Source organism: Sceloporus occidentalis, unplaced genomic scaffold (assembly GCF_023333645.1).
Source record: "Sceloporus occidentalis isolate IW3139 unplaced genomic scaffold, rSceOcc1.0.p SCAF_125, whole genome shotgun sequence".
Taxonomy (NCBI): domain Eukaryota; kingdom Metazoa; phylum Chordata; class Lepidosauria; order Squamata; family Phrynosomatidae; genus Sceloporus; species Sceloporus occidentalis.
In genome coordinates this window covers 446,775-471,123 of record NW_028317105.1, presented here as the reverse complement: position 1 = coordinate 471,123, position 24,349 = coordinate 446,775, and the positions used below count along the sequence as shown (strand labels likewise).

Below are 24,349 nucleotides of genomic sequence, written 5' to 3'. Positions count from 1 at the left end.
TTAAAATGGCCTCAAGAAAGCAAGACCCTAAACTCCATCCGAAACGTGGCAAACAGGATACAAAATTGGACAAGAGACTGTCTTTTTTTTCGCCTCAAAGCTCAAAAGAAGCAATAGATAAATCATCCTCTGATCTTACAGATGAACATTTCTCCCCCGACCCTGATCGTGTAAAATCTCAAGAATCAATTACACCAGAATTATTAACTTTGAGCTTACAAGACGTGGTGACTGAATTAAAAAAAGAAATGTCTAATAACCTAAGTGACTTCAAAAAAGAAATGAACACAGTAGTTACTAGAATGAAAGAAATGGAAAATAAACTTAAAGATCTTCAAATGCAAGTCAATACATTACTTGAATACAAACATTTTGCTACAAACCAAATGGAATCAATGGAATTCAAGATTGGCAACCTAGAAGATAAAATCAACAAAAAGAATCTCCGTTTCAGGAATATTAAAGAAACAGAACACCCGGAAGATCTCTCCTTAATAATGAAAGAATACTTCCAATATCTGGGGGTAAACTTTAAAAATTTCGAGGAAATTATTGACATTTGCTTCAGGATCCCTAGACCTAAATCAATCTCTAGGGAAGCCCCGAGAGATATACTGGTCTGCTTTCACTCCTACTATTTTAAACAACAAATTTATAAAGCTAGTAAACAGAAGAGTATATACGAAGGCAAATTTAAGGGTGTAATCCCATTACTAGACATTTCATACAATACAAGAATGAAGAGAAAACTATACTCCACTGTCACGACTATATTATGGCGAAACAAAATTAGATTCAGTTGGCGCCCATTAGCAAAAATTGCCATTTTTTTTGACAATTCAATAGAACAATTTTCGTCTCCGGACGAAGTGAAGGAATGGCTAAAGCTGAAAAATATCAAATAGAATCTATTTATTTATTTATTTATTTATTTATTTATTTTTTATATAAATATTTTTTTTTTTTTTTTTTTTTGATTCATTAATATATTTTTTTAATATAAGTGCCATATTATAGGTGATACATTAGTTATTGCTATATACAAACTGAGGTATACTCAAGTGGAAGTAATTAAAGCTGTAAATTAAGGTTATTACAACTGAAGGGATATAATTGCTATAACTATATTGAACATATGTGTATAATGAATCGCAATTAAGGGGATGAATAGAACAATTTTCGTCTCCGGACGAAGTGAAGGAATGGCTAAAGCTGAAAAATATCAAATAGAATTTATTTATTTATTTATTTATTTTATATATATATATATATATTTTTTTTTCCCACACAAACTAATACATTTATTATTACTTTAAATAAATCTCTTTAGGGTTACACTGATCCAAATATACACTTGAATTGGAGAATACTAAATATCCAGTTAATAGGGTTAAAACACTTTAGGGTCACATATATTATATCCATATGAAAAACTGTACGGAATTTTTATCTTAAATAAATTATTCACTAGATTCTGTTTTTTTTAAAGTAGTGCAGAGATATGTACGCTAAAACTATATGAGAAATAGTACGAATTTTTAGTTTAAATATTTTAGGGGGGTACACTAGACACTTTTTTTTTTTTTTTTTTTTTTTTTATATATATATTTGAAATAGAGAATATTAAATATCCAGTCAAAAGGGCTGGAATTAAGTGACACTAAATTTAAAATCACTGTAGGGGCACATTTATTATATTTTATTATATATTCACATTATAATAGTACGGAATTTTTCTCTCAAATTAATTATTCACTAGATTCTGATTTGTTTAAAGTAGTGCAGAGATATACACGCTAAAATTATATGAGAAATAGTACAAATTTCTAGTTTAAATAATTTAGGGGGGTACACTAGACACTTTTTTTTTTTTTTTCCCCTCCGGTCCACACGTTGAGTTAGGGATATTTACAATCAAAAGTAGAGGCTCCTACCGTATAAAATTCCGCCTACTGCGCTTTAAACGCAGAGCACCTTAGTTTCTTTCCAAATACAATGGTTAGGAAAGAACTTAGATGGAGCTTTTGCTCCAAATTTTTTGTTTTTTGTCTGGTACAACACTCCCTTTTTCGCGATAGGGAGTCTATACCAGGCGTATTGTCTTGCTTATATAAAATTCTAAAATTGGGAAGGGGAACGAGGAGAGGATTAGTTAATAAATGGCTATAAGAGTTATGTCTCTCAATGCCCAAGGGCTAAATTCAACGCGAAAAAGAGGCCTACTTTATGACACATTAATAAAAAATAATATTCAAGTGGCCTTCCTTCAAGAGACCCATTGGAAAAAGCCAGAGAAACAATCATGGGGGGGTAAGAAATTCCCATTAATAATCCAGGCCTCTTTAACGGAAAAAAAAAGAGGGGTGTAGCCATTGTTTTTGCGGAAAATTTACAAATAAATATTCTAGGTCAGGATTTAGACCCTGAGGGCCGCTTTATTATCCTTGTTTGCAAAATAGAACATGCTATATATACGTTAATTAATGTATATCTCCCAAATAAAAACCCCATTCTGCTCTTTCAAAAAATTATAGATAGAGCTGAAAAGATTCAAAAAGGCTGTTTATTAATAGCGGGTGATTTTAATTGTATAATGGATCCGATTCTAGATAAAAAAATTCCTAATAATGGTTTAGTAGATAAAAATCTAGTTAAACAAGCCAAAAAATTCTCTAATTCAATCATTATTTGATACATATATTTGGAGAGGGAAGAGACCAAGAATAGCTAAATCGATTCTCTCTAAGAAAACCAAGCAAGGTGGATTAAATTACCCCAACATACCGTATTTGCTCGATTATAAGACGACCCTGATTATAAGACGACCCCCCAAAATCTGAATATTAACTTAGGAAAAAAAGAAAAAGCCTGAATATAAGACGACCCTAAAGGAAAAAAGTTTTACCAGTAAATGTTAATTCATGTAAACTATTTTTTTAAATAAAAGCTATGATTGAGAAAAATATTTTTTTTGTTTTTATTTCCTTGTATTTTCCAACCTGTCCCCCAGTTACGCACATCTGCCCCCAGGCTTGCCACACCAATATGGCACTGTGGCCCATGATATGCCTTTTAACCCTCTATATGCCACTGTGCCCCATGGTATGCCTTTTGACCCCCTATGTGCCACTCTGCCTCCAGAAATGCCTTATACCCCTATATCCCATTCTGGCATTTAGGGGGTTAAAATGCATATTATGGGGCAGAGTGGCATATAGGGAGGTATAAGGCATTCCAGGAGGCAGTGGCATTAAGGGAGTTAAAAGGCATTGTATAGAGCACTCTATAAGGCATTTCAGGAGGCAGAGTGCTCTATTAAATGCCCCCTTAACGCCACTCTGCTTCCTGAAATGCCTTATAACTCCCTATATGCCACTCTGCCCCATAATATGCCTTTTAACCCCCTAAGTGCCAGAGTGGCATATAGGGGTATAAGGCATTCCAGAAATGCCCTATGTCCCCCATTTAACACACACACGCACACACACTTACCGGTGCTTCCAAATTCCTGCTGTATTGCTGGGGCAGCGGGTTGACGTCTCCTTCCGCTGCAGCCGGAAGGAGGTGGAGTTGGCAGCGGGGGGTTGTCTGCGTCCGTCGCGGATACCTTTCCCGGCTGTCAGAGATCAGAGTTCCGGCACCTGTGCGGGGAACTCTGATTTCTGACAGTCGGGGAAGGTATCCGCGACGGACGCAGACAACCCCCGCTGCTAGCCACACCTCCTTCCGGCTGCAGCGGACGTTGTCTACGCGGATCGCGTAGACGTCAACCCGCTGCCCCGGCAATACAGCAGGAAGCACCGGTAAGTGTGTGTGTGTGGGGGGGGGGGAGACAGGAGGATCCAGGTCCCCTGCAGCGGTGCGGGGGATCTGGATCTTAGTCTCATAATCAGACCTCTATTTGAGGTCTGATTAGAAGACGACCCCGATTAGAAGACGAGGGGTATTTTTCAGAGCATTTGCTCTGAAAAAAACCTCGTCTTATAATCGAGCAAATACGGTACATTGGATATATCAAGCCAATATAATTGCCCATGTAAGCTACTTACAAATAGAACAAAATAAAGAAGAACCTTGGTATATGATCGAATCTGATGCTATTTCTAAAAATGACCTAGAATATTTACTATGGACGAACAATCTAAAATCTAGCATCGAGCTAATAAATTTAAAATCTATGACTTTAACTCAAACTTTATTAGAATGGAATATAATAAAAAAAAGAATAGGTTTACATAATAAAGTCATAAAAACAGTACACATAAAAACTTTACATTACATTATTGAGGACTTTACATTAGATCGACGTTCAATTCTAAATACCTCAACCTTCTCTGATATAATGACAAATAATGAGATCTGTCTATTTTCAGACTTGGTTGAAAGGATACAACTCTCTAATAAAGATATGTTCCAATATCTACGTATTAAAAGTTTTCTGAGAAAACACTTACTGTCTACTAGCCCTCTGAATAATCTTCTTGAGGTTATCTTTTCCCATAAAAAATTAAATAAACTTGTGACTAAATGTAATGAATTAATGAGATTAAGCAATAAAATTTCTACACCTACAAGTTTAAAATCCTGGGAAAATGATTTAAATTTAAAAATATCTCTAAAAGAATGGAATACAGCTGCCTACCAAATAAACAAGGTAGTTCATTGTTTAAACTTAGTAGAAAATCAATATAAATTATTATATAGATGGTATTTAACCCCCAAAAAATTAAATAAAATGTACCCTCATGTAGCCCCTAATTGTTGGAGATGCGGTGATCAAGACGGTTCCTTTCTACATATGTGGTGGCTTTGTAAATTAGTTTCTCCAATTTGGAAATACGCCTATGAATTGTTTTATCAACTAACGAATATAAAAGTCGATAGGGACCCCAAGACTGCGTTGCTCCTTTTAAATATAGCACATATACCAAAAGAAAAAAGACCGCTAGCGATACACTGCCTAGCAGCTGCAAAAATAATAATAGCTAGAAACTGGAAATCTACTGAGCTGTTTCATATGGACCACTACTTATCTCAGTTGATCCATCAACTAAATATGGAAAAGGACATTAGCTGGTCTTTCGATATAACGGGTAGAACTACATGGACTTACCTCAATTGGTTAAAAAAAGCCCAGGACATTGCGAGACAAAAATAATAAAAAAAAACAAAAAAAACAAACAATAATTAATACAATGGAAATAATTTTCTTCTCTCCTCTGAGGTTCTCCCCCAATGCTTATTTGAAACAATATATTTATATATTTATATTTGCGTCTGTCTTTATGTATGTCGATTGTATATTAGTCTCTGAATGTCTCTAAAATAGATGTATATTTATGAATTTTCTGTCTGTATATTTTATACTTTTCTAATAAAAAAAAAAATAAAATAAAATAAAAAAAAAAATATATATATATGCAAATACATATAAACACGTTTATTTAAAAAGACTTCAACTCCCATCACTCTCACCATAATGATAACGAAGAGGGTGATGAGAGTTGTAAATAAATAAATACAATTAAAATTAATTTTTAAAAAAAGTCTAATGTCCGGCTGGCAGCCCTCAAAAAACTATTTTATTTCTTTAGCGTCATGGTGGATTTTAACCCCTTCTTATTTCATTATCTAAGGTTGACTCTACTAAATATTGTAACAAAACAGCCTTATTTTGAGCAGTCATCTCAGCTCCCTTACTGACTTCTGCTGAAGAAAACATGAATAAATACACAGGTATAAGAGCACTGCCTGGTAAATACACTCAGCGCTACATGCTGGCATTTGCCCCAAACCAACATGGCCGCTCCCATACTGGTGCACGCGTAGCCGTGAGAGACGCGTCGCTTCCGGAAACAACAAGTCACATGACCATTCGACTTTTAAAGATGGCTGACGACCTGCCTGCCGAATTTGATGTTGTCATTCTCGGCACCGGTATGATTTGTTAGCGTTGTGCGATAGGCAGGCCGTTGTTGCGAATGTCTCCTGGGCCGGAATAAGGGGCCTCGTGGCCGCCTGCAGTATTTTATGCGCCATGTTGGGTATTTATTACGGGCTCTGACAGCTAGCATGGTCCCTGGCAGGGTGTGCATACACCGTGGCCATTGTAATGCATGGGATATAGTGACCGGCAGACATACCGGGGATATATATGGGTTATATTTATCTCGTATGATGTGTCTCAGTGTGACTCCTAAAGAATTAAACTGGCTACTAATATTTTCTGTTTGGCTCCTGAATTATTCATAGGTTTCCCAGCCCTGTCATTAACAGCACTGACATAGACAGGAGGTTTATGGGGTTAATGACAATAGGCAGGTTATCCGGCCTCATTCATAAATATGACATAAATGTTGCTGACCTGGAATGGCCTCTGGTTGTAAAATAGCATCATTTTTGTTTAAATACCTTTTTTTTTTTTTTTTTTAATTTATTTGATTAATTCAGTTTAGGCTGTAGTACTACGACCTTCCCTTTATCTAACAGCAAATCCAATCGTGAAATGTCTGTGAATAACGTGTTCCGCTCGGTACGATTTATTCCATTAACGCTCAGACATACGCTTTTTTTATCATAATTTATTTATTTTTGTATTAGGAGTAAATGGTTCTTATTGTGATTAAAACCTTTGTGCTCGTGAACAGAATATCTCGAACGTTGCAAACCATAAAATACCAGGTATAAGTTTATACCTGATCTATAGGTGTGTGTGTGTGTGTATATAGATTATATAAATTGCAATGATAGTTACCGGCACTCCTGGGACTTGTATTAAATGATTGCACAAAACTCCAACTTTCTGGTCAACGTTTCAGTCTTTTTATTTATAGACTTTCATCAGGACATCCTGACAAATAAAAAGACTGAAACGTTGACCAGGAAGTTGGAGTTTTGTAATCTTTGGACTTATATATATATAAAAAGGGCCTTGTTTTTTGAAAGAAAAGCAGATTTTTTCCATTAAAATAACATGAAATGGATCAGAAATCCAGCACAGACGGGGGTTAATGTTGTAAATGACTATTGTAGCTGGAAGCAGCTTTTTAATGGAATCTCTTCATAGGCGTACAGAGGTCCTTTATCACTCCCATCACTCCTGTGCTCCAATGGCCCTTAAGAAACAGAAAAAAAAATTAAAATACATATATATATATAATATAAATAAAATCATGCATCAGATTCAAATATGCAATATGTGTATAAATACTTGGTTTCACCTAAAACGAGACGGTCAGATGTAATGTCTGGATGTTTACTTTACTGAGATGGTAGTGGATAGGTAAAACCGCCTCCCAGCAGGAGAAATGTTAGAATGAGAGGCCATAATTTAACACTAGAGGGTCAAAGGCTTAGATGGAATGTAAGGAAGTCTTATTTTACTGAGTGCAGTAGATAAGTGGGACAGCCACCCAGCAGACATGGTAGAGGATAACACAGTGAGAGAATATAAACATGCATGGGATAGGCATACGGCTCCTGAAGACGAGACCAACGACTGATTAAAGTTTGAGTCTTTACAGCAGGAAATGCAGGTAGACTAGACGGGGGCCGCTGAATGGCTCTTATCTGCAGTCAAATTCTGTTTGTATGTTTCCTCTTTATCTGCAGGCCTGGAGGCGGCCATTGTTGTCAGTCATGTGATATTTTGGGTGACTTTCCCGGCTCAAACACCACACTGAGCTGATGCTTTATGGCAATGCTAATGAAGTCCCTTCCTCCATAGACTTTCATTTGTCAGGTTATCCAGCTGGGTGATTAAGACTGAGTCATTCCATGGTTTACCGCAAGGTGGTATGATAACAGTCCGGCTATTTGTCTAGTAGATTGGGCTAAGATACTACAACACAATACAAATACAAATGACCGAGTTCAATATATATATATATATATTTTTTTTTTGCTATAATTGTTACCAAAGTCTCAGGAATTTGAGTCTTTTTTAGGGCTACAAAACTTTTTATCTTGTGCCGTTTCTGAAAGCTCAGGAGTCTCTTACCTGTGGCTAATATATGAGCGTTCCTGTAAAATAGTGCATAATAATTTATGAAGGCCACCAGAATTTTTCTCCTACCCATGAAAAATATAGAGGGGGAAAAAAACTACATTTGGCCAGCAATCTGCACTAAGGTAGAGGAGGGAAAAAGTGCGCCCATTAATAATTTGTAACGGCGCATTAGGGAGCGCTCCAGATCCACCAGACTCATAAAGGAAGATATATTTATCCTCGATGGTTGTCGATACGCTGTTTATGACTTCAGACTCGCAAGTAGTTTCAAGTTAAAACTTATCTTCATTTCAGCTGCTGATTTTTCATTTGCCGAAAGTCCATTTTTCCGCATTGATCCCCCCCCCCCCTACCGTGATAAAAATAAATGTGCGGAGTCCAAATGTTATTTAAATGATAGAGAAAAGGAGGGGGCTTTGGTAAAGTTTGCGTATTTGGTTTTGCCGCTAAACTAGCAGGGAGGGTCACTTCATTAAATAACCGTTATTTTCTCTTTATAAATGTTCTTGGGGTTCTGTAGGCTTAATAAAAAAAACAACAACAACAAAAACGACTTAAAGCGGGTCTGCAACTTTTTCGAATATCCTACATCTTGTAGTTCACTAAATAAACCTATGCAATGGTGCGTGTGTGTGTGTATATATTAAATTATATGTATTTTTACTCCAGATTCTGTAGCAAGTGAAATTCCACCATTTTTCCCCAGTTTTAGATTTAAAATATGTTTTAAAAAATATTGGGCTAATTATTATTATTTTGTTTTTTGTTAAAACTAATGTTTTCAGGCAGCTGCATATTAGCGATTTGTATCCGCAATCTACTAAACAAACCCCCCCCCCCCGACTCCTTATCATACTGTCAGTGGAAAACAGTAGAATGGCTCACTCCTAATCACTCAGTAGGACTTTCTGGCTAATGGAATTGTATGGAGACTGGGACTTCGTTAGCATCGCCCACTGGCCTTCTGTTTTTAGGGACATGAGATAATTTATCCCAAAAATAAACAATATGTAAGTCCGTATCCTTTGCTCTCGAGTGTTGTGGAGCCATTACAGCTTTGTACAGAGCTCATGGAAGTAAGCAGGGACGTTAGTGTTAAGGGGTTAATACAGCGGTGGAAGTTAAGCGTGCCTGCCACTAACATGATACTTTACGGAACGTAAGTAAGTTCTGGAGTTGACCAGCTGGCTGGAAAGTGGGTTTGATTATAATCTGCTGTCGCCCCCCCAGATCAATGAAAGCCCTACATCTAAAAATCGCACTCCGACCAAGGACTTCTCTGTCAACATCCTACCTGCAAACAGCTGTGTTCCTCTTGTCGGTGATGTGCTGATGGATGCATTTTGGTGTTAATTTTACATTATAACATCCAAAAAAACCACCAATAGTACAATAAGGGATATATTTGTCCAAAAGACCCTTCGCTATATTTTGCTTTTTATAGAAAGTCCAATTTTTGCTGTGAATCACAATTACGAGGAGTCATCTAAGTACCAGGGAGCGCTCACGGTCTGCCCCCGAGTCTCAGGGTTTTTTTTTTTTGTTTTTTTACCCCATCTCAGGGCCACGCAGTCTGGAACCGACTTCTTCCTATTCTACCATGCTGTGATCGTATATATAAGACTCCCAAACGGTGCTTTTGCTACCCGTATGTTACGGTTGATATCCCTGCTTGAATGCAGGTGACTCAATCGTGTATCTTTAAATGAGAAGTCAAGGTTTCCATGAGGACCAGTAGTAGAGCCATTTGCTTAACACACGTCACTACATAGTCTTCACAATGGGCTATTAAAGGGTTAATATTTCAGTCCCAGCGTCCACTCGTTGACAAAGCTCCCCGGCCTGCCCATCAAAGATGATGTCATCGAGATGACCAAAAACCTCTAGAATCAAAGCTCTTCTCGCTCGGCTCGCCCATAAACAGTGACTTTGGGTCCCTTCCCCGGATCAATCGTTTCGGGCTGGAGTAACGAGGCGTCCTCCCCGATCCCGGCCCTTTCCGGTAACTCCGGGTAATTTCTGTTCCCCAGAAGTAGTTATTCTTTATAAACGCCGCCGTCGCTGTAAATTCTCTTGTTCCCTGCAATCTTCTCTCCTTCCTCGGGTTCCGCGGTTATAAATAACGCACGGAATGCCTTTCAAGGTAGAAGGCGAGAATCCATTCTGAAACGTTCTATAAAGTGGAGAATGATTTATGGTTTCATATGATTTTGGCTGAAAGCACTCGGGCTTTGCCAGGTCATCAGAGTCCTGTCAAGGGAATCTATTATTTATTGTTTGATAGGCCAAGACCGGTGTAAGTAGTTTATTTTATGTTTATTTTGTGTAAGTACAGTGGTGGGGAGGAAAAAAAAAAATAAATGAAAATAAAATCAATTTTTGATTCCAATGCAATTTTGAAAATATATTAACGAAAACAAAAAGATAGATTATTTTTTCAGTCATTCAGTTAGAAAAATATGTCCTTGGTTTTTTTTTTCAAGGAGGCAAATCATATCCCGTTTTCCGTGCGATTCATGGACAGATAAAGCGTCTTTTACCAAATTAAGTTAAAATAGTCAATCCGCGTACAGGTCTTGATAAAAAAAAAAATACACTTTTTGCATTATGGCAAACACTTTGTGTCGGGATTTGAACATTTTATACATTTTAGTATTTTTTTGCTGTGTAAATTAAACTCATATTTGCAGCGGAAAACATGCAATAAAAGGTTGTGTTTAACGGCTCAGTAGACCCCTGCGGGGGTCTTCACGCGTGTAGGAAAGCAGTATTATATTGAGAACCCACCTTAAATCGCCACGGAAAGAAATATGTCTCTTTTAGCTTGGCCCCCAGCACTGTGCACAGGAATGAAGGTCTATATTGACCGGTTTTAGCTCATTTTGCTCCAATAAACTGGAGATTTGACATAGCAGAGCGAGAACTCCTACAAACGGCAGGAGAAGCCAGTGACGTTGCTGAAGCCCACCGGAAGGGCCACTAAAGGACCGGGGAGACTCAGCAGGGTCTGTCTAGACCTTCTGGGATCTCTGATTTCTCCCCCTGTATTGCCATAAGCAAGTCCATGGAGCCCTGCTGGCTGATCAGTGTGATCAGCGCAGGGGAGGTCGGAGGACAGAGAGCAAGAAACAACGTTTCTCCCTCTGACCGCAAGCGGAAAAGTAAAGAATAAAAAATGTTTGTTTTTTCTGCTTTAAAAAAAAAAAAAAATGCAGCAAATAAACAATACACTGAGCCCAGTGATGTCATTGTTACATCACCAGCAAGCATGAGACCCCTAAAGGGAACTTTTTCCATGTTGCATTGAGAGCATTGCAAAATAATAAAAATGAAAAAGCCATTATATCTCATGTAACTACATGTTTACTACATGTAAAAAGTGTAAAAAAAAAAAACCCATTTAAAATAATCCCTCACATTTGGTTAACCCTCCCCTTTTATTTTACTCCTCCCATTAGATGAATGTGATTGGCCTTTAAGAGGGCAGCCTCAGAAGAAAATTAAAGTTTTTTTGGACAGGATTTTGTCGGGGTTGTGTAGGCGACAGTCGCCTTTCAGAAGTCTGTAATATGTGTTTGTTTTTTGTTTGTTTTTTATTCATCAAAAAAAAACATGCCGGGCCTTTTTTTTTTTTCTTTTTTTTTTTTGCACTTAATTGGTAAGAGTTAAATCGTAACGCCAGGAAGTTACTTGGGAAGGAGCTCGGCGCGTGTCAGGTGCTGCTGCTCTTTGGGTTAATTGGAGAGGAGGATAGTGGTACTTATTTAAAGTGCCGCTCATTGACCTGGCTTTATGCGCTTGAAATATGTCTCCTCCTTGTTGACACCAAAACAGCCAAGACTAAACCATAAAATGCAAGGAAAGAAGCCAAAAAACATTGGAGAACTCGAAATTAAATACGGAAAAAAATATTTTATAATACATTTTTCCGTGCAAGAAAATTTGAATTTTATGCACGTTTTCATTTCCGGTTAAAAATATACATTTTCTGCTTTTGTCGTTTGGAATTCTTAATCCTTTTTATGTAAAAATGGTTTAAAAAAAAAAAAAAAGAGTTACTCTTCTGTTTAAACATTTTGATGCAGAAATTCTGGTATGCCAGATGGTAAAAGATATTAAATCTTTTCCTGTTTTATTTTATCTTTTTTTTGATTGGCTAAAAATAAATAGTATCATGTAAACGCCAACCTTTTAGCACCTTGAGGAGGGAATACATTTGCTCTGAACCCTCTCTTAAAGGCGTATGAGGTCGCAGAGAAACAGGAAGTAGAGCGTGTGCTGATAAATAGCTTCCCCCGGCCAGCTTGTATTTTTTCGCGTTGGTTTTAGACACAGTGCTCTATTATGTGCTGTGTAAACGTGTTTATGATTCACTGATTACATGCAGAACCGCAGCAGAAACGCCTTAGCGATGTGTGCCGGTCCTCTACGTCACTAACAGCCGTGTTGTTACTATTTAGGCCTTCCGGAATCCATCATCGCTGCTGCTTGTTCACGAATCGGACAGAGGGTCCTCCACCTCGATGCGTAAGTAAATCCGACGCGTTTCTAATTCTTAAATCATTCGACATACTGAAAATATGAGAATTCCTCTTTACTGCATCTTTAGGAAACAATAAACGACTTATTTGCTCGTAAATGGTTTTCTCCACCAGAGAATAGTTTGTGGATATCGCCTTCCCTTTCATTAACCCCTTGAAACGATACGGTGTAAAAGCTACAAAAGCTTCTTAAAAGTTTCTGTTTGATTAAACCTTTCGATGAAAGAATAAAGTGATCTGCGAAGGTTTATTGTTTGTTTTTGTCTGAGTGGAACAGCACCTTTAAGGTTAAACACTAGAACAGGGGCGTCCAACCTGCGGCCCTCCAGCTGCTGCAGGACTACATTTCCCATAATGCTCTTTCAGCTAAGGGACTGGCTGAGGAGGATAGGAGATGTAGTCCTGCAGCAGCTGGAGGGCCGCAGGTTGGCCGCCCCTGCACTAGAAGAATTCTTTCTCGGACACGGCCCTACCAAACTCTCAATCTGAATGTACTTTTGTTACGTAGAACATGGGATATGATGCAGCGTTCCGCTACTAGATCCATCCTTGATGCTTTTATTAACCCCTTAAGGACAATGGGCGATCCCTAAACCCATTGAAAAGAATGCATTTTGAGCCCGTACATGTATGGGCTTTGTCATTAAGGAGGGGTTAAGCTTCCTATAACAAATAAACCAGGTGTTGAAGATAATTACCTTGGATAAGTACAGTTTTCCTGGTTCCACAGTAAGAGAAGCGATCGGTTTTACTCTCATACAGGCTGCAGCGCAGCACGATCGCCCGATTCAAGAGGTAACAATATAATCGCGGATCAGACAAACATTTTTCTCTAGCAAACGATCCGTTCTCATCCACTGCTGGCTTAATGCTTCAATGCCTAGCTTCACTATACACGGTATAAAGACAAAACTGCACGCTTTATTGATCAGAAATCCAGCACAGACGGGGTTAATGTTGTAAATGACTATTGTAGCTGGAAACGGCTGATTTTTAAAGGAATCTTCATAGGCGGACAGTGACCCTTTATCACTCCCATCACTCCTGTGTCCCAATGGCCCTTTATCACTCCCATCACGCCTGTGTCCCAATGGCCCTTTATCACTCCCATCACTCCTGTGTTCCAATGGCCCTTTATCACTCCTATCACTCCTATGTCCCAATGGCCCTTTATCACTCCCATCACTCCTGTGTTCCAATGGCCCTTTATCACTCCTATCACTCCGGTGTTCCAATGGCCTTTTATCACTCCCATCACTCCTGTGTTCCAATGGCCCTTTATCACTCCTATCACTCCTGTGTCCCAATGGCCCTTTATCACTCCCATCACTCCTGTGCTCCAATGGCCTTTTATCACTCCCATCACTCCTGTGTTCCAATGGCCCTTTATCACTCCTGTGCTCCAATGGCCCTTTATCACTCCCATCACTCCTGTGTCCCAATGGCCCTTTATCACTCCCATCACTCCTGTGTTCCAATGGCCCTTTATCACTCCTATCACTCCTGTGTTCCAATGGCCCTTTGTCACTCCCATCACTCCTGTGTTCCAATGGCCTTTTATCACTCCCATCACTCCTGTGTTCCAATGGCCCTTTATCACTCCTATCACTCCTGTGTCCCAATGGCCCTTTATCACTCCCATCACTCCTGTGTTCCAATGGCCCTTTATCACTCCCATCACTCCTGTGTCCCAATGGCCCTTTATCTCTCCCATCACTCCTGTGTCCCAATGGCCCTTTATCTCTCCCATCACTCCTGTGTTCCAATGGCCTTTTATCACTCCCATCACTCCTGTGTTCCAATGGCCCTTTGTCACTCCCATCACTCCTGTGTTCCAATGGCCCTTTATCACTCCCATCACTCCTGTGTTCCAATGGCCCTTTATCACTCCCATCACTCCTGTGTTCCAATGGCCTTTTATCACTCCCATCACTCCTGTGCTTCTGTGCTAATTGATGGTTAGAAATCAATTGCAATTATGTTACAGACAGAAATATCCTCTTTTTCCCTGAAAACAGCAAAGTGACACCAAACTTTTGAACAATAGTGTGAATGTATGCGATACATACAGAAACTTAGATTTGTTTTTCAGTTTTTATGACCACATCCAATCAGTACCTGTCTCTGTGTCACATGACAATAAAATCTTCCCCGCAAAAATAATAATAATCAAGGAAGCCAAATGTTACTATTTATTGAAGGAGTAACGACCTGCAATAGAACGAGGAGTATGTTTATAAAGCGGCATTTAGTTATAAGAAGTGCTCTTCCGCAGAGTAGATTGAACGGCACCTCAATTATTATTTTCTTGCTGTCGCGGGGTATTTACTTTTACAAAGTTGCCGCCGAAGCGCTGGGGTTCCATGGTATTGAAGCGGTCCATTATAATGGGCCGAACGGTGTCCTTGCCGATTTATGCGGCCCGGCCCGGCCATCAGCGGCAGCTAATCCCATTCAGAGCGGACACTCGATTGCTCGCTTGTCATAAATTCCCGCGGACTGATTGGAAACCAAAGCGAGCTTCTGCCAAATTGTAATTGAAGGAGGCCCGTCTCTGCGTGCCAGCGATCTGTCTCAATAAATGCAGCCTGCGCTTCTTCTCACAAAAGCCACCGCCGCTGGAGATATTAATGAGATGTTGACATGTGAAATTTCAAGGATGGACATTAAGTGATTTAGAAAAGTAATTTGCAATTCAGAGAGCCGGCGATCGGCATTCAGTCCTGACGCGGAGCGGTTAACGGGAAACCCGCCGACGGAGAGTTGATTGTGGATTTTTTTTCTTTTTTTTTATATGAAATTAATCTAGTTCCCACAGTAATTTTGCTCATTTGTCAGCAAAAATGTTCCTATACCCGATTGCCCTTATTGTCCATGGCTTTTTCATAGGAACGAGCTCCTACCTTCACTTCTGTCCCACCGAGAGACGCGGTTGCAATTATTTTGCGTTACTTAGTTTCTTTTCCGTTCAGGTTTTGGTTCCTTCTCGTTCTCCGTCTCTAAGTACGATACGTCAGCAGAGTGTTTGTTAGTTAAAGGAGCGGCGATCAAAAACGTTCCGTTGACTCTCTGATCACTGCTGGTTTTTTTGTTGGTGAAAAAGGTCTAGAAGCGTCCCGGTGCTCTGCGGAGTGTTTCCATGAGAAGCGCTCAGTAGGACACCTACGACCCGCCGCTTTAACTTGGGATGGTGGGATGTAGTGGTATGTGCCACCGATGGATTGCGACAGGGCTCGATACTTACCTCGAGGATAGAGAAGAGCGTGAGCTCCTGCACAAGCAATGGTGGACACTCGAGAGACGTGAGCAGACAGGTAGAGACCGCCAGAGAAACAAGAGTCATTTCCGCTAATTTGGTGGAATCCTTCCATCCGAGGAAGAGTCCTCAGAAGTCCCAAAAGCTACGGTCGCCTAATCAGTGAAGTTACCCCAAGAAAAGCCACCGACCAATCAGTGGATCTTAATGAACCGTCTCAGCCTCATGATGTAGGAAAAACTCAAGGGAATAAAACTCAAGGACTTAGTAAAGTTATAGTAAAGACGAATCTCTGTCCAACCCACTTCGCAGCCATCGCCGGCTCGGTGGAACTCCCAAAGCTTTTAGTGCTTCTGGTTCTTCGTATTAGACGATAACCGCGGCCTTGGATGGATCTGGAACGCCCAGCCAGCCCTTCGGACTTACCACGATCCTTGGTCCCCCCAGATCCCAGCCCGTTGAACCCCTGTCTTTAGAACGCGGGAGAGACATAGAACCTCCAACAAAGCTCTCCATCAAGCGCCCCTGTTTGCTCCTCATTATCCGGAGCCGGAGATAAAAGCCATAAACCTACCTGGCCGAGCATCCGACCCATTAATCTGTTATTCTCTTGAGTGATGATTTTTAAGCGATCCTTTTTCCGTCTGTAAATTTACAATTCTTTATAACTTTTTTTTTTTTTTTCCCTTTTCTTTTTATACAAATTGTCGTTATAACTTAAGTCTGACAGTTTGGAATGAATTGCAAAGTACATTTTTATGAGATCCTTTTAACACTCGGTTATTTTTTTTTTCCTCTCTTATTACAGGAGAAATTACTACGGTGGGAACTGGGCCAGCTTCACGTTTTCAGGGTTACAGACGTGGATAGAAGACTGTAAGGTGAGTCGCTGATTACCGGTCACCAATCAACCCTAACTTTCTCGGAGGGGAAATAAAACCGTCCCTTTTAAGGTCATTTCAAACTATTTCATGTACGAACGTTTGAGGTTTTCTGATGGCGGCTGGTGTTTCTTCAGAAAGACGACGTTACCAGCGAGGAGGCTGAACCTGGAATCGGGCAAATCTTGGCTAACGAGAAAAGTATTCGCCTGAGCCGGAGGAACCGGACCGTGCGGAATATCGAAGTTTTCTGCGGTTCCAGGTAATTACTAAAAAAAACAAAAACTTGCAGAAAAAAAGTCTCGTGATACGATCAGCCAGAATATATCGGTGCGGCCGTAAGAATGATATGTTTCTGTGTGATCTGTAGAGCGGGGGTCGTGAATGACATCATATGTTTAACAGTCCACAAGACAGAAGGCATAAAACGCCCTGTTATTTAATGCATCAGAAGGGAACATGGAACCTGACTTTTTTTTTTATCGTCATTAAATCAAGTATCCTTCGCTGTATTAAGCTCTACCACTTCTGCTGGGAGGATGTTCCATCTAAGCCTCCGACCCTCTGGTTTTTATATTATAGCCTCTTGTTCTAACATTTCTACTCTTTTGAAATAAGCTTCCGTCTAGACGTGTGCAGATGGACCAAAAACTATTTACATGAACTTTTCGGTTCGTTTTCTGGCAACAAATTTCAGACAAGTATTCTCTGAGTTTGTTGCTTTGTTTTCGTCCGCTTGGTAGGGGGGGTCTGGCCTGGTTTTTTTTTTTTTTATCTTTGTGCAGATCGCAGAATTCACCAAAATTCAGTAAATTTGTACGAATCCAAATGCAGAAGTCGTCTTCCCTCCTGCACTTTGTAAAATCCCTTTATGTAGTTAAATGTTTCACATCTCCCTTTCCCTTCTTCTTCTCTTGTCCTTCTTCTGTTGCCCTTCTTCTCTTCTTCTGTTGCCCTTCTTCTCTTCTTCTCTTGCCCTTCTTCTCTTCTTCTCTTGCCCTTCTTCTCTTCTTCTCTTGTCCTTCTTTTCTTCTTCTCTTGTCCTTCTTTTCTTCTTCTCTTCTCTTGTCCTTCTTATCTTCTTCTCTTGTCCTCTTCTCCCCTCTTCTCCAAGCCGGACCTAATAAGATCCTTTAGTCTTAACCTATAGTTGTTGCTTTTTTTATCGTGAAAACATTCACCGTTTTAGTCGCCCGTCTCTGACCTCTCTCCTGAACCCGGTGTGCAGGAGAGGAATATTTCAGCGGTTGCTATGTTTTTATATGAAAGGCCAGCCCCGGTGAGCCTCCTCTGTGTGAAAGGCACTGACAATCAATAGACTCTCCTGCGAACCTCATGTTTAGTTAATACACCCCCATGGCTGCACGCTCAGTCCCGGCGTTATTGATGTGTATGGAGTTCCATCGACTGCCTTAACATTGACAAGCGACAAATTCAAATAAAATTCTCTTTACGGAGTCTCTTTATTTATGGCTGCGTAGAAACAATAGGGATAGTATAACCGGCGTTCCTGGTAATCTAATATCCCTCCTAAACCTGGCGCCCGGCTGGGGGAAATTTGGCTGTAAATATTATTACAGATCCACATAAAGCACAAGGCCTGGGCGCTTCTCTGCAACACGACGGCGCGCTTAAAACAAATGCATTTTATTTTTTATATAAACAGTCAGTCACTTGCATCGTGTGATCTGTCATCCTACGTGTTCCTAGTAGATGCTTAAAGGGGCCGGATATGAAAAAGACTCGGGGGCAGAAGGTGTTACCTGGTGTAAATGACCTCTCGATGAAGGGAACAGCCACCCAGCAGAAGTGGTAGAGGCTAACACAGTGAGGGAATTTAAACATGCATGGGATAGGCGTACGGCTATCATGGCTCTAAGACGACACCAAAGGACTGATTAAGCTGATTCTGTAATATAATATTTCTGATATGTCTATTTGTTGTTTTATTTTCTATTAATTGTTATTTTGATTTTTTTATTTCTATCAATTATTTTGTCTATTGGTTATTTTAATTTAATTTTAATGAATTTCTATGAATTATTTTGTTTGCTAATAATATTTAATGTACCCGTTGTACATCGCTACGGAATATGATGGCGATACAGAAAACCATAAATCATTTCTATTTGTTGTTTTGATTGCAAGGAGTCAAATCCCCATAATAAATAAGAAATGGAAAGTTTTTGGTATTGATAATTCCTGAGGAATTTACCCGTCCCGTTTAATAATCGTTTTGGTGGAAAAACACCAGAAGGGCGAATAGCAGACAAAACACGAGCCCTATTTATAAGGTCATTTTTTTTTTTCTGGTGCACGTCGCCGGTTAGTACACACGAAAAGTGATTGCTCGCCGAGGCGGAAGAATCCGCCGGATCGTCTCCGAGAGCGCGTTCAGCAGAAAATCAAACGGGAACCGTCATTAACCCGACAGCATTAACCTAAATATATAGAAACAGCCCTCATCTGCATTTAGACTCGTTATATCCGGGTCACTGAACTCGCCCCGCCGGCTCAGGCAACAACAACAAGGTCTTTCTACCTGCCGTAATCCTCCAGCGGGTAGAGGTGGCCACCGGTTGGCTGCTGTTTTTTGAGTATGAGCCGCATAGAAACGTACAACGCAACAGCAGATCAGACCCATTCCGGGCTAGAACTTTAACCAGTCCTCGGTCCTATTTAGGAGTCATATGCATGCCACATGCGCTTTGAAATTCCCTCACAATTTTAGCGTCTATCACTTCTGCTGGGAGTCTGTGCCACTTATCCACCACCTTCTCAGTAAAGCAAAAGCTCAGATGTCTCCCACATACAAGCGTACATTTACAATGCAATATTGGCATATGAAACTATCATCATAGACAAACATTATATATAATATATATATATTCTATAAATACAGTAACAGATATGATATATTTGCTATCATATAGAGACGCACAAAGGAATGATACAATATTGGCATATAATATTATCTCTGTGTGTGGGTATAATATATATATATATATATATATATATATATATATATATATATACACACTATATTATATGCCAATACTGCATTATTCCTATGTGCTTCTCTATATGATAGAAATAATTGTTGGATTTTATACCATAATTGTCTATTACTGGTATAATATATATATATATATATGTGTATGTATATATATATGTGTATGTATATATATATATATATATATATATATATATATATATATATATATATATATATATTAGACAAATATGGTATAAAATACAACAGACAATTATTTCTATCATATAGAGATGCAATGCAGTATCGGCATATAATATTGTGTGTGTATTTTATATATCAAATATATTATAGAAGACATTACATTATTATATTATTATATTATACAATACCCCCGAATCCTTTTGCGAGTTATATTTTTTTAACCTCTCGCGTGCCAGAAAGAGACTAAATCCATCGCATGCCCGCGAGGCTCTCATTGGGATAATTACAATCAATTTTCAACATGTCAGCGGTGCTAAATGTAATCAAAATTTGGTTAAAAATCTATTAGTCTTGGATATAACTTTTCAGCGTCCCTTAAATAAGATGATGTCTAATATTTACATTATATTGGAAGCGGCTGGAGAAGATTGGAAGACTTCATCCACTTAATTAGGTTTTATGGTTTATTTTCCCATAAAATCTTCTTTTTTTCCCACTTTAATAATTATATCTTGTAGCCGAAATTAGTATTAATGATCCTTGTGGCACTTTTTCATCTGCTAATATAGATGCGGATCGAGAAGAAATGTCTTTTTTTTTTTTGTGTGTGTGGAAAGAATCCTCTCCCTTCGCGATTCATCATCGTGATTAAGTCTCTCTACCTTCCTGCAAATCAAAGGCGTAATTGAGTTTCTGAGGACAGATAGATTAGGCAGAAGAATCATTGACGCCGGACGCATTGAGCAGCTATGTCGCCGAGCAGAGGGGCGAACGGTCTCGGTGCGAAACGCGGCCAAAATATTCCGTTCCCAAGTTTAGAGAAAAATTACATTTTACGTAAAAAATTAAAAAAAAAAACAACTTCCCCCCCCTCCCCCCAACTTTTGTGTGTATGAAAAAAAATATATATAAATATACCGTTTGATTATAGAACAAACCTTTGTGATCGGATGTACGAGGTATCAGGTTGGGGTTTGAACCATACAGTCTGCTCCAATTGCGCACAACAGGAGGCCGTTGACATCATCAGTTGAACAGATTGGCAGATAGGACAATGAGTGTGTTTAAAAAAAAAAAAAAAAAAAAACAACAAAAAAACGTTAAAATGTATACAATTAAAAGCGACTGTCAAACTTTATTGTGACGCTAGTATCAGATTAAAAATGAATTGTGCTGTTTAATAAAATAAAAACACTGCCTGTGGGAAACAGTAGAAGTCTTAATCACCTAGTCAGACACTCTGATGAAACTCTATGGAGGAATGGACTTCATTAGCATTGCCATAAAGCGTCAGCTCAGTGTGGTGTTAGAACAGGGAAAGCTGCCCAAAATATCACATGACTGACGAAAATGTTGGCCCCCAGGGAGTTTATTGGAACAGAATGAGATTAAACCAGGTGTTATCAATGCTGACCAACATTGCTGGATACACGGGGGTTATATTACTATATACAGCGCTGGGGGGGTATATTACTGTATACAGCGCTGGGGGTTATATTACTGTATACAGCGCTGGGGGGTTATTACTGTATACAGCGCTGGTGGGTTATTACTGTATACAGCGCTGGGGGGTTATATTACTGGATACAGCGCTGGGGGGGTATATTACTAAATACAGCGCTGGGGGGTTATTACTGTATACAGCGCTGGTGGGTTATATTACTGGATACAGCGCTGGGGGGATATATTACTATATACAGCGCTGGGGGGTTATTACTGTATACAGCGCTGGGGGGTTATATTACTGGATACAGCGCTGGGGGGGTATATTACTAAATACAGCGCTGGGGGGTTATTACTGTATACAGCGCTGGTGGGTTATATTACTGGATACAGCGCTGGGGGGATATATTACTATATACAGCGCTGGGGGGTTATTACTGTATACAGCGCTGGGGGGTTATATTACTAGATACAGCGCTGAGGGGTTATATTACTGGATACAGCGCTGGGGGGGTATATTACTAAATACAGCGCTGGGGGGTTATTACTGTATACAGCGCTGGTGGGTTATATTACTATATACAGCGCTGGGGGGTTATTACTGTATACAGTGCTGGGGGGTTATTACTGTATACAGTGCTGGGGGAAGGAAACACTTTTTAAATGATAAAACCCCCAAGCCGTGGTTCTAAGCCGTGAAGAGTTTGTGATATCCGAGGTATCTCTGTGATGTGAAGCAGGGTGGCTACTTGTGGACGTTTGGTGCATTTTCTTTTAAAATTAACCACTTTCAAAGAGGGGCACTTATCTTTAACCCAACATTTTATGTTTGAATGAAGGATTAGGATAGCACAAGTGCAAACTCAATGTGATTGTCTTCTTCAACAAAGTGTTTCGATACGAACAACCTCTGCAGGGCGGTGGACTTCATCACTACTACTACAAAAAATATATATAAAAATAACGACTTTTTTTTTCTTCTTCTTTCTTATAGTAGTGAAGATACGGATGATGTGAAAGAAGCTGGGGCTCTCTGCGTTGACCCTGCGGTTTTAACGACTTCATCTGCAGAATTGCCAGCTGAACCACAGCCTCAGGGGAGCTCGTCCTCGGGTATTAACCAGGGTACGATTACCCCAGATCTAGAAGAGACAAGCGACCCAGAAAACGCTGGTCCCGAGGAGCCAGAGGGGAATGATCACGAATCCAGCGAGACGCTTAGCGGATCCGGTCCGGAAACATGCGACTCGACAGAGACGGAACCGGCCGCTGCTCAAACCTGCCAGCCGGAGCCGGGCAAAGCCGTTACCTATTCACAGATTCTAAAAGAGGGACGGAGGTTTAACATTGATTTAGTTTCAAAGGTCAGTGCTACCCATTATCCATATAATATATACCGTTCTATAATATATACCATTCTATAATATATAACATTCTATAATATATACCATTCTATAATATATAACATTCTATAATATATAACATTCTATAATATATAACATTCTATAATATATACCATTCTATAATATATAACATTCTATAATATATAACATTCTATAATATATACCATTCTATAATATATAACATTCTATAATATATACCATTCTATAATATATAACATTCTATAATATATAATATTCTATAATATATAACATTCTATAATATATAACATTCTGACGTGAGATAAAAGTGGCTGGTAACCGTCCAAAATATATACACGCTACTGCTCAAAAGTTTGGGGTCACTTAGCTGTTTTTAAAGGGCCATTGGAACACAGGAGTGATGGGAGTGATAAAAGGCCATTGGAACACAGGAGTGATGGGAGTAATAAAGGGCCATTGGAACACAGCAGTGATGGTTGTGATAAAAGGGCCATTGGAACACAGGAGTGATGTGAGTGATGAAGGGCCATTGGAACACAGGAATGATGGGAGTGATATAGGGCCATTGGAACACAGGAGTGATGGGAGTGATAAAGGGCGAGAAATGGGAAAGAAATGAACATCAAGCACGAGCCATAGTGATGTGTCCAGATCCCCTTGTTACGAATGGAAAAATGTACACTACAAATACAAGTGCCTCTTTATTACACAAACATGTTTTGCACTGTACATCAATGTAGTTTATTAAATATATAGATTTAGAGGGTAAGGCAACATTTACATACCATTTGACAAATGTGTTCTGTATTTACTTATTTTGTGATCTATTTCTGCAGTTTCTGTATTCCCGGGGAATGCTAATTAATCTACTAATCAAATCCAACGTCAGTCGCTATACAGAGTTCAAGAACATCACTAGGATTCTAACCTACTACGATGGAAAAATCGAGCAGGTCGGTTGCTGTTTTTATTCAACTTGCTAGAGTGAACACTGATCAGTTAAAGACGCTCTGATAAAATAAGTGAAGTTTCTGCAGAACAAAGAAACAAATGAAAAAGTACATTACATTTAAAATAAAAGTGCTTAAATATCCCACGAGTCTGTCTGTAAAGTAACCAAGTTCTTGTGTAATGAGAATTTCCCTAAATAAACCCCCTTAGGGTGAAAATTAACCAAAAATGTTATTTTTACACCCTTTTACACTACTTTGGCTTAACGATAATCTGCCAGATCTATTTCTTTTTGCTTATTTTATTATTTGTTTTAATATTGAGAAATTGGCTGCTTTAACCATATCTGAAATTCTTTTTCTGCTCAGCTATAATTATTTTGAGGTCGTTTAGTTTTCATTTTTTTGTTGTTGTAAATGCAGTATAATTACCAGTTTTATCCCCTTGTTTTATCCCTTTGATATATCACAAGCCCCCCGGATTCTAAACACAGGGTATGTTATTCCCAGGTACCGTGCTCACGAGCGGATGTGTTCACCAGCAAGCAGCTTTCCATGGTGGAGAAGAGAACGCTCATGAAGTTTCTCACGTTCTGTGCGGACTTTGAGCAACATCCAGAAGAATACCAAGGTATGATATCGCTTAACTAGGAGAGATTTATAGGTCATTGATGAAATGACCCCCCGTACCG

The 24,349-nt window shown here is 39.2% G+C and overlaps 1 protein-coding gene across 1 annotated transcript in view; it reads left to right on the top strand.

The window, feature by feature from the left end:
• The first annotated feature begins 5,888 nt into the window (after window positions 1–5,888).
• Window positions 5,889–24,349, top strand: part of LOC149281984 (rab proteins geranylgeranyltransferase component A 1-like) — a 43,393-nt gene continuing 24,932 nt past the window's right edge. Inside the window, exons 1-7 of the mRNA XM_089498742.1 lie at window positions 5,889–5,937; window positions 12,469–12,535; window positions 16,614–16,686; window positions 16,824–16,948; window positions 22,320–22,689; window positions 23,544–23,660; window positions 24,168–24,288. Coding sequence (XP_089354868.1) covers window positions 5,889–5,937; window positions 12,469–12,535; window positions 16,614–16,686; window positions 16,824–16,948; window positions 22,320–22,689; window positions 23,544–23,660; window positions 24,168–24,288 — 922 coding nt within the window. The remainder of the gene's footprint in view (window positions 5,938–12,468; window positions 12,536–16,613; window positions 16,687–16,823; window positions 16,949–22,319; window positions 22,690–23,543; window positions 23,661–24,167; window positions 24,289–24,349) is intronic.